The 11,615-nt window shown below is 44.0% G+C and overlaps 1 protein-coding gene across 1 annotated transcript in view; it reads right to left on the reverse strand.

The window, feature by feature from the left end:
- SLC7A5 (solute carrier family 7 member 5) overlaps positions 1-2,061 on the reverse strand; it is a 55,341-nt gene extending 53,280 nt beyond the window's left edge. The window contains exon 1 of the mRNA XM_068259765.1: positions 1,944-2,061. Coding sequence (XP_068115866.1) covers positions 1,944-2,061 — 118 coding nt within the window. The remainder of the gene's footprint in view (positions 1-1,943) is intronic.
- Positions 2,062-11,615: the final 9,554 nt, after the last annotated feature.

Genomic DNA, 11,615 nt, shown 5'->3' on the forward strand with positions numbered 1-11,615 from the left:
TATATATATATATATATATATATATATATATATATATATATATATATATATATATATATATATATATATATATATATATATATATATATATATATATATATATAATATATATATATATATATATATATATATATATATATATATAATATATATATATATATATATATATATATATATATATATATATATATATATATATATATATATATATATATATATATATATATATATATATATATATATATATATATATATATATATATATATATATATATATATATATATATATATATATATATATATATATATATATATATATATATATATATATGTATATATATATATATATATATATATATATATGTATATATATATATATATATATATATATACTTAGGTTGAATATATGGTTCTATTACCTTAAAGTCACCAATAGTTGCTCCTCAGGAGAGATAGCAAGGCGAAAGTAGGTGTCCTGCTTCTTCAGATCTACACCGACAATGTGGAGCAGTTTATCAAACTTTGGAGGGAAAAAAACAAATTTTTGTACCAAAACAATCTAATTACATATTAGATACAGTATTTACAAATACAACACACAATGGTACTTACATAGGTATAGACATGCGAGTGTACATGAAGAACTTCTCAGGATGGACTCTCAGGTCTCGGTACAGCATTGAAAATTGGCCTTTGAGAGGCCTCTCAATAAGGATCGGATGCACCCAGTATCTGTGCTGTCTACGTGCAATCCTTCTTCTCCTCCTCATATTTTGCAGCCGCATCATTAGCATACCTAGCATTGCTACTACCAAAACCTCCTCAAAAGCAAGGATAGGAATCAAAGGATTCATTTTGAAACACAGCAGCATAAAACACCTCCTCTCTCTCTCGACTACTACAACCAACAAAGAAGGTAAAAAAAAAAGCAGGAAGTTGTCATCAGTCAGGACATTGTCACTAATCTGTTGTTGCTAGGCAAAACCAGCTTTCAGAAATTTCGTGTGCGAAAATTCGCATAAAATTCGCATAGAATATTTTATGCGATTTTTCGCATATCAGAAAAATCGTACGCGATTATTCAGAACGATTTTTTTCTGCTACAGTGGAAACAAGCCCTTAAAGACTGGATTTATATGTTTCCCACCCCTAGCCAAACTTTATTGGGGCTCACCTTCTATGTGCAGCCCCCTCTCCTGTCCTGTGCAACATCAATGTATAGCAGCCCGCCTCCCATTCAACATGCAGCCCCCTCTCCCATGATGTGTTACACCCATGAAAAGCACACAGCCCCCGTCCTAGCCCATGTGCAACCGCCCTTTTCCATGAGTTACAACGATATACAGCAGCCACCCCCCATTCCATGTGCAGCCCCCACTTCCATGTGTAACATCCATGTACAGCAGCTCCCCTGACATTCCATGTGCAGCCCCCTCTTCCATGATGTGTAACATCCAAATACAGCAGCCTCCCTCCCATTCCATGTGCAGCCCCTCTTCTATGATGTGTTACATCCATGAACAGCAGCCTCCTCCCATTCCATGTGCAGGCCCTCTTCTATGATGTGTTACATCCATGAACAGCAGCCTCCTCCCATTCCATGTGCAGGCCCTCTTCTATGATGTGTAACATCCATGTACAGCAACCCCCTCCTATTCCATGTGCAGCCCCCTTATTTATCATGTATAGCATCCATGTACAGCCCCCCTCCCATTCCATGTGCAGCTCCCATTTCTATGACGGGTAACATCCATGTACAGCAGCCTCCCTCCCATTCTATGTGCAGCCCCCACTTCTTTGATGTGCAACCTCCATGTACATGTCTCACAGAGGACATGAAATTCCCTCTTCATAGGTAAGTATCTAACTTTCTTGTTTTCATCCACCTCGGGTTTACTTTACAGTAAACTTGAGACTTTGATACCATGAGAATTTATACTTACCTGGGGCTTCCTCCAGCCTCTTGTAGTCTGTGGCCTGCCTCGGTGTGCATCCACTCTTGTCTATTTTCCCGCTGCCAGCTCCAGTTGGGAGCTTCTGCGCATGCTCAACCCTGGCCATGTGCCTCCTTGGTCGCCTCCCTAGGGCAGGGGTGTTCTGCACCTGCACAGCTTCTTAAGTATATTAATTTTAATTGGGCGACCAAGGAGGCACGTGGCCATAGCCTCACATGTGCAGTAGACCCCAAATGGCACAGTCAGGGACTTGACCGGAGCTGACGGCGGGAGAACTGTATGGGACTGAACAGTTACTGAGGAGCTGACGAGCTACAGCGGACTGGAGAGACCCCCAGGTAAGTATAAATCCTTGTGGTATTGACATCTCAGGTACACTTTAACTGCTTTAGGACCGCATCACGCCGATGGACGTGACCGCAGTGGCAGCCCCAGTCCTGGGGCTGGCTTTTCCATGAGATCACGCGCACATCTCTGCTTGGTAGGTGGAGCTCCGCCTTCAGTCTCCCAGCGGCTGTTAGACGGCGAAACCGCCATCTAATTACCATGTACAGCGCTGCGATCTAAGGCAGCGCTGTACTGGGGACAGCCGTGTGACACGGCTGTCCCCTCTGTTGCTGCGGAAGTGATCCGCTGTCATAGGCTGAAGCCTATAACAGCCGATCACGCTGATTGGCTGGCGGGAGAGGGAGGGAGGCGGAGTTATAAAATTATTTAAAAAAAATAGGGAAAAATATTCACAATATAAAGAAATAAATATTTATTTAAAAAAACAAACCAATAAAAAAAAAAAAAAAAAAAAACAGCTGGGGTGCGATCAGACCCCACCAACAGAGAGCTCTGTTGGTGGGGAGAAAAGGGGGGGAATCACTAGTGTACTTAGTTGTGCGGCCCTGCAGCGAGCCCTAAAGTTGCAGTGGCCATTTTTGTGAAAAATGGCCTGGTCTTTAGGGGGGTAAAGTCTGTGGTCCTGAAGTGGTTAAGACAACCACCCTACCTGGTGATTACATGCAGAACACTTTGACTGAATGTGCTGGCAGTTCTCTTCTTCTCTTCTAGTCTTATGGGACAGTTGGTGCTGCATCAAGCAGAACAAAGCCATGCTAAGGTTAATATTAGAGGATGGATTACAGACTTACATGATAATTTAGTTCAGAAATAGGTCCTCTTTGTTGGCTGGCACACTGTTACTGGAAATGTAATGTTAATGTTTTGCAAAGGGGGGAAGAACAAAAATAGTTTAATAGGTTCCCTCCATTTACAGTAATTTTCCCTGTTTCAGCATCAGAAACACTTCCTATATGTAGATATTGCTGTATATTGGTATGTAGCCCTGCCCTCCCAGTGATGCTTAGCCTGAGCTGTTTAGCTGGGCGGAATTCTCCTCCTAGAGCATTCTGGGAGACCAGGTATAGTTTCTACTGGCTTTAGAACTCTCAGTACCCAAACATTCAGTAGAGCTGCCCCTAAAAGGATAAAATATGTTGCTGCCTGTGATACATTTTAGAATATAAATCGGGGTGAGGAAAGATTTTACAAACACTGACTAAATCATTTAAAAATTATTACTGTACAAAAATAAGCAAAATGATTAATGACGTTATTTTCACTACAGTTCCTCTTTAATGCATATGCTATTCTGACATTCTCCTACAGCCTTGTTGGGCCCGGAGAGTATTTTTGGCATCGCCCGTGTGTCCATCAATGCAATAATTGCCAGGGTAATTTGATTATAAAGTACAAGAAAATTCATTCCGCATTAGGAGCCCTTTGTGGCACCGACCTACATAGAGCACTCAATGAGGCCAGATAACTGGACCGGCCCAACTTTCAATAGAGTCTGCTCTAATTATCTCCCCTAGTAAAAGAAAAGGATTCCCTTTCCCACAAAGAAGGGGAGGCCGATTACTCCGCACGGAAACAGTCAATAGCCAGATTTTTACAAAACACGTCCGTGTGCCGGACGTACTTGTGGGAACCGCAAAACTGCTTTACAAAGCGCTTTATAAATCAATAATACAAATAATAATAAAACACAGATGAAATGTATTCAAAATAAAATAGGTGAAAAAGAAGGTTTTTTTGGCCATCATTTTGAGATATTCCTCTAAAACAATCAGGCCGGGGTCACACTTGTGTCAGAAGAAAACGACTGCGTTTTCCCGGGGATTATTTTTTTTTGCAGTCTCGGCACACTTGGCTGGCAGCAGCTGACTGTCGGCAATAGGGAATCACACGCAGTGTGTGGGAAAAAGCAACCAGGTTGGTATTTTTTCCCCTGCAGCAGAAAAGTGCACTTTGCACTACTGTGTCTGCAAATCTCCATAGGGAGTCATTACATGCGTTTTCACATCGCGGGAAAATGGGAATGAACTGATGCCAAGAATTCCATGAAAGCTCATTACCGCACATTACCGCAGGTATCTACAAAGCCTGTTTTTAGCGTTGCAATGAATTAGTGACATGTCAGTGAGCGCTCTTAGTCACGTCACTATGTACTCTGTAAAGTGCTGCAGAAGATGTCACCACTGTACAGCATCAAACGTATAATACAGTAAATGAAATAGCTGCATTTTCAAAATGTCACCAGCAGATGGCAGCAGATGACAGTGTACATCAATAGATCACTATTTTGCCACCCGAGATATTCACTAGTTATTATTTATTATATTTATATAGCGCCAACATATTACGCAGCGCTGTACAATAAATAGGATTACAGACAATGATAACAGGGGTGACAGACAATAGATACAACAATACAGGTAATAAGCAATAAGATACTCAACACAATGCAGAGATAGTAATACAATGCCAGATCATACACTGGAGTGGTAGTGGTAAAAATACAAGTTCCATAAATCTGGGTAAAGTGCACACAGTCAAGTATGATACACAAGGTGAGAGGGCCCTGCCAAAGGCCTAGGGAGGGGTTGGTGACACTAAAGGAGGGGGTCGGTGCATCAAGAAGTTCTTGGCAGAGAGGGTTATGGCTGTTGAGTTGATGTAGGCCTCCTTGAAGAAGTGAGATTTGAGTGCTTTTTTGAAGGTGTTGAAGGTGGGGGCAAGCCTGATGGGCAGTGGGAGAGAGTTCCACAGGATGGGGGCAGCTCTAGTAAAGTTCTGTAGTCGTGCATGGGAGTGCGAGATGCGTGGGGTGGTTAGGAGGAGGTTGTTGGAGGGGCGAAATGGGCGGCCAGGTGTATATCTGCTGACCAGGTCAGAGATGTAGGTTGGCAGGATTTGTGTATAGATTTGTATGCAAAACATAGGATCTTGAAGCTGATTCTGAAGTGAATTGGAAGCCAGTGAAGGGATTTGCGTAGGGGAGTCATGGAAACAGAGCGGTGGGAGGAGTAGATTAGTCTAGCTGCTGCGTTCATGATGGAGTGTAGGGGGGCGATGCGGTTTTGAGGAAGGCCTGACAGGAGGGAGTTGCAGTAGTCCAAGCGGGAGTTCAACGTTATCCACTCCACCAACCGAACGGGCTTAGTAAAGTGGCACGATTGGAGTCGGTATCCGAAGCAAAGGTCCAGGTGTACAATTTTAGAATTTACCAGTAATTATACAATCTTCGTTATTAACTACTTTGGCCTCCTGGACGTACTAGCTACGCCCAGGAGGCCATGTGCGCGTCCGCACGCTCCCGCGGCTGATCGCACACGTGCACGCGCGCTCCCGGCCGCGGTTCGTTAGCCTTGCAATCAGTGAATCGGGCTATGGTGCCCGATCACTGATTCCTCTCCCCCGCAGAAAAAGCGACAGCTTCTCTCAGAAGCTTCGCTTTTTCTGGCTGTTGCGTCCCCCATGCGTCTCTCTAAGCGTATGTTACGCTTAGAGTGACGTCATGTAAACAAACTCATGGCCGCCATCTTGTGGCCAAAAAGTAAAACTACAACTAAAAGTAAAAAAAATAAAACTCAACAGACATTTAGAATCAGAATCGGAATCATTTATTTCGCCAAGCACGACTAGGTCAAACCCGGAATTGGTTTTGGCATGTACAGGGCTATGTGTGGAATAAAACAAACAATATAGTACAGTACAAAAAACAATACAGTAAACAATACAGATACAGCGATTAACCATACATGTTAACACAAGTTAGAGCTCAAGTATGTAAGGTGTAAGCAGTATTGCCAACCGCCAGTAAATTTACGGGCAGCCCGTAATTTTTTATACAAATTAAGCTGCCCGTGTATTCCGTTAGGAATTCAGCAGCGTCCGACAGGAGGACAGCAGCGCAGTGGAGGGAGAGCTGTGGGCAGCGGTGGAGAAGGGGGGCAATCCCCCCCCTTCTCTCACCTTAGTGCTCTCCCTCCCTCGCTGACTGTTACCCTCCTGATCTACATCTACTGGGCACATATAACCCTGGCTACATCTACTGGGCACATATAACCCTGGCTACGTCTACTGGGCACATATAACCCTGGCTACGTCTACTGGGCACATATAACCTGGCTACATCTACTGGGCACATATAACCCGGCTACATCTACTGGGCACATATAACCCTGGCTACATATACTGGGCACATATAACCCTGGCTACATATACTGGGCACATATAACCCTGGCTACATATACTGGGCACATATAACCCTGCCTACATATACTGGGCACATATAAGCCTGCCTACATATACTGGGCACATATAACCCTGGCTACATCTACTAGGCACATATAACCCTGGCTACATATACTGGGCACATATACCCCTGCCTACATATACTGGGGACATGTACCTCTGGCTACATATACTGGGCACATATATCTGCTGGCTACATATACTGAGGACACTGGCTGTTTGCCATTATGTGCATTTACTGGTGAAAAGCTGTCTCTTATGTGCATTTACTGGTGAAAAGCTGTCTCTTATGTGCATTTACTGGTGCAAAGCTGTCTCTTATGTGCATTTACTGGTGAAAAGCTGTCTCTTATGTGCATTTACTGGTGAAAAGCTGTCTCTTATGTTCATTTACTGGTGAAAAGCTGTCTCTTATGTTCATTTACTGGTGAAAAGCTGTCTCTTATGTGCATTTACTGGTGAAAAGCTGTCTCTTATGTGCATTTACTGGTGAAAAGCTGTCTCTTATGTGCATTTACTGGTGAAAAGCTGTCTCATTACGTGCATTTACTGGTGAAAAGCTGTCTCTCATTACGTGCATTTACTGGTGAAAGGCGGTCTCTTATGTGCATTTACTGGTGAAAAGCTGTCTGTCATTACGTGCATTTACTGGTGAAAGGCTGTCTCTTATGTGCATTTACTGGTGAAACGCTGTCTCTCATTATGTGCATTTACTTGCAATGCCCACTTTAGTCACCGCAAATTTCCTCGAACATGTTGCCCCCTACCCATTTGACTGCCCCCTCATATGTGCCAGTCTAGAACCGGCCCTGTACCCCTGCCTACATATACTGGGCGCATATACCCCTGGCTACCTGTTCTGGGGACATCTCTCCCCCTGGCTACCTTTTCTGGGGACATCTATACCCCTGGCCACCTATTCTGGGGACACCTATAGACCTGGGGCTACCTATTTTTGGGGAACCACTGCTGTCAGATTAAATGTATTTTGGGGAACTGCTGCCAGATTATGTGTATGTTGGGGGAAATCGCTGCTGCCAGATTACATCTATTTTTTGGGAACCACTGCCATATCTGTATTTTGGAAGAACCTCTGCCAGATTATGTGGATTTTTGGTGAAATGCTGTAAGATTACATGTATTTTGGGGGAAGGGGGGGAAACACTATGGCAGAGCTCAAACTTCCCTGGCAGACCTTTCACAGCAATATTAAAATCATGTATATTTGGCCCCACCCATGACCATGCCCAGGGGGTTTTGTCAGTAAAAAAATTCTTTTGTCAGTAAATTTTTAGGTATTTGTCAGTAAAAAAATAATGTGAAAGGTTGGCAACACTGGGTGTAAGATGTGCGGCAGTGCAGTCATGTGCTATCGAATGGGTCAGGTAAGAAGTTCATAGAGTTCAAAAAGTTTACAGCTGAGGGAAAGAAGCTATTCCTGTGTCTTTCAGTCTTGGTGTAGATGGACCGGAATCTCCGGCCCAGGGGGAGCCGCTGGAAGATGCGGAAGCCTGGGTGAGACGGGTCATTGACGATCCTCAGAGCTCTGGAGCAAAGTCTGGAGTTGTAGAGTTGGTCTAGTGAGGGGAGTGATTTCCCGATGATTTTTTCAGCTGCTCTTATGACCCTCTGTAGTTTGTGCCTGTCGCTGGCGGAGGCGCCAACGTACCAGACAAGGATGGAGGAGCAGAGGACAGATTCAATTGTGGCTGTGTAGAAGTTCGTCAGAAGCTCCCGGGCCATCCCGAACTTCTTCAGTTGGCGTAGGAAGAATAGCCTCTGCTGGGCTTTCCTCTGAGTGGAGGATGTGTTGGCTTTCCAAGTTAGGTCCTTGGAGATTGTAGTGCCTTTGAAGGCGTGTGCAGGGAACCCTTTCCACTTCCGTACCATCGATGCAGATTGGAGGAGGGGTGGCAGCACATTTTCTAAAGTCCACAATCATCTTTACTGTTTTTGCAGTATTGAGGACTAGGCCCTTTTCCCTGCACCAGAGGCAGATTCTGTCAACCTGCTTGCGGTATTCTTGCTCGTCATTTCCGGAGATGAGGCCCACTATTGTTGTATCATCAGCAAACTTGATGACTTTGACAGAGTTCCCCGTGGACCTGCAATTGTTGGTGTATAGGGAGAATAAGAATGGGGACAGAACACATCCTTGAGGGGCACCTGTATTGGTGGTCCTTGGCTGCGAGATGATAGTGTCCAGCTTGACGGCCTGGGATCTGTTGCTCAAGAAGTCTGTGATCCAATGGCGTAGGGTGGGGTGGACACCGAGGCCAACCAAGTTCTCCTGGAGTATTTGGGGGCTGATGGTATTAAACGCCGAGCTAAAGTCGAGTAGGAGGATCCTGGCGTAGGAGTTTGGTTTGTCAAGGTGTTTGTTAACAAGCTCCAGGCAGATGTTTATGGCGTCATCGGTGGACCTGTTCGCTCTGTATGCAAACTGGAATGGGTCCAGCTGTGCCTCAGTGGAACGTTTTAGGAGGGGCAGAACCATGCTTTCAAAGGTTTTCATGATGACGGATGTGAGAGCCACCGGCCTGAAGTTGTTGAGGTCAGAGACATCCTGCTTTTTGGGGACAGGGATGATGGTGGACCTCTTGAAGCACGCTGGAACTTTGCCTTCCTGGATGGATTTGTTGAAGATGGAGGAGAGAATAGGGGCTAGCTTCCGTGCACAAGTTTTCACACAGGCTGGTGACACTCCATCTGGGCCTGAGGCTTTCCTCGCATTCATTTTTGACAGGTGCTTGAGGATGTCGACCTCATTCACAGCCAGGGGAGGAAGGTTTGGGAGCAGGACGTCTAATTCGGAGGAGGTGGTAGGAGGCCTAGTGGGTGCCGCCTGGTTCTCAAATCTGCAATAGAATTCACTAAGGCTCTCAGCAAGCTCGGTGCTGGGAGTTGTGTGTTGATGGGGGGGGGGGGGCTTATAGTTTGTAGCGGCTTTAAGCCCCTTCCAGACGGCTCGTGAGTCTCTCGAGGAGAGGTCCTGTTCTAGTTTTGCTGCATAGTTCTTTTTCGCGGCGCTCAGTTCTCTGTTTAGGATGTTTTTTGCCCTCCTATAGTCGTCCCGGTTGCCAGACTTGTACGCCATTTCCTTGCTCCTCCTCAGGTGCCGTAATTTGTTAGAAAACCACGGTTTGTCGTTCGGGAAGTGCTTGCGAGTCTTCGTTGGTATACAGTGGTCCTCGCAGAAGCTGATGTACGAAGATATGTTGTCCGCCCACAGCTCTAAGACTACTGTTTACATCCCACCCTCCCAAAAAATACCCAAATAAAATGTTTAATATAAAAAAAAAAAAATTACAATAAAAAAAACCATGTAAATATTTACCTAAGGGTCTAAACTTTTTAAATATCAATGTAAAGATGAAATATTTCTATATTTTTTTTTATTTTAAACTTGTAAATAGTGATAGATGCAAATCGGAAAAAATGCACCTTTATTTCCAAATAAAATATTGTCGCCATACATTGTAATAGGGACATAATTTTAATAACAATAGTGTAATAACCGGGACATATGGGCAAATACAATATGTGAGTTTTAATTATGGAGGCATGTATTATTTTAAAACTATAATGGCTGAAAACTGAGAAATAATGAAGGTTTTCCGTTTTTTACAGTAAAGTGGCTCTTAGCAAAATGTACCACCCAAAGAAAGCCTAATTGGTGGCGGAAAAAACAAGATATAGATCAGTTCATTGTGATAAGTAGTGATAAAGTTATAGGCTAATGAATGGGAGGTGAAACTTGCTCGGATGCATTAAGTGAAAATGACTGAAAGCTGAAGTCGTTAAAGGAAGCTTGTATAAAAAAAAAAAAAAAAAAAAAAAAAAAAAAGACACATTTTGATACTTACCTCGGGAGAGGAAAGCTTTTGGATACTCCTGGGGTATATCCCCCCGTTTCCCTTCCCCTCCTTGTTCCAGTGATGGGGACCCCCAAAGTTTGTGGTCGCGTTCCCGTAAGAGGACTAGCATAGCCACATTGCACAGGGAGGCTCGTACCTGTGCAGCAACACGGAGCCGCCGATTGGGCACGATAGAAAAATCTTAGCCCATTTGGCTCTGTTCTAGTAAACAGGTACGAGCTGTCTGTGCCAGGTGACCGGCTTGTAAGGGTCTCAGCGCTGGAACTGTGAGGAAGAGAGAGATAGTAGAAGCCAATGGATTGTCCAGAGGCTCCCCTCTTCCAGGTAAGTACACAATTGGGCACTTTTTCCCTTCAGGTTCTTTTTAAAGGCTGGTTCACTTTGAGGGCCATTGCACTGCACTTGGCGAACGCTGGCAAAGTGATAGTGCAGCGTTACCCTATGAAGGTTCTCTCACAGTAGCATTTCAGTTTCTAGAAAATGAAATCTTGCTGCCTGTATAATTTCTCAGAGCAATTCTGCTTAAAGGAGAACTGTAGAGAGAGGTGTATGGAGGCTGCCATATTTATTTTCATTTAAACTATACCAGTTACCTGGCTATCTTGCTGATCCTCTGCCTCTAATACTTTCAGCCATAGACCCTGAACAAGCATGCAGCAGATCATTTTTTTCTGACAATTTTGACAGATATGACAAAATTAGATGCAAGCTTGCTTCTGGTGTGATTCAGCCACTACTTCAGCCAAATAGATCAGCAGGAGAGCCAGGCAACTGGTATTGCTTAAAAGTAAATAAATATTGCAGCCTCCATATACCTCTCACTACAGTTCTCCTTTAACCACGTCACACCCAAGGACTTTTAACCTAACACACCCGAGCAATTTTTACCTGTCAGCACTCCTCCCTTTCATTCGCCAATAACTTTCTTACTACTAATCACAACAAAATGATCTATACCTTGTTTTTTTATCGCTACAAATTAGGCTTTTTGTGGGCAATACTTGTTTTCAGTAATTAACCACTTCAGGATTCTGCGTACGCCTAACTACGCCCCTGAATCCTGAAGTGGTTTCCATGGAAACGGCCGCTCGTATGAGCGGCCGTTCCATGTCAGTTCACGGAGGGTGTCTCCGTGAACACCCTGCGAGCCGCCGATCGCAGCTCGCAGGGTAAATGTAAACACGCGGGGAAGATC

This window comes from Hyperolius riggenbachi, chromosome 11, assembly GCF_040937935.1.
Source record: "Hyperolius riggenbachi isolate aHypRig1 chromosome 11, aHypRig1.pri, whole genome shotgun sequence".
Taxonomy (NCBI): Eukaryota; Metazoa; Chordata; class Amphibia; order Anura; family Hyperoliidae; genus Hyperolius; species Hyperolius riggenbachi.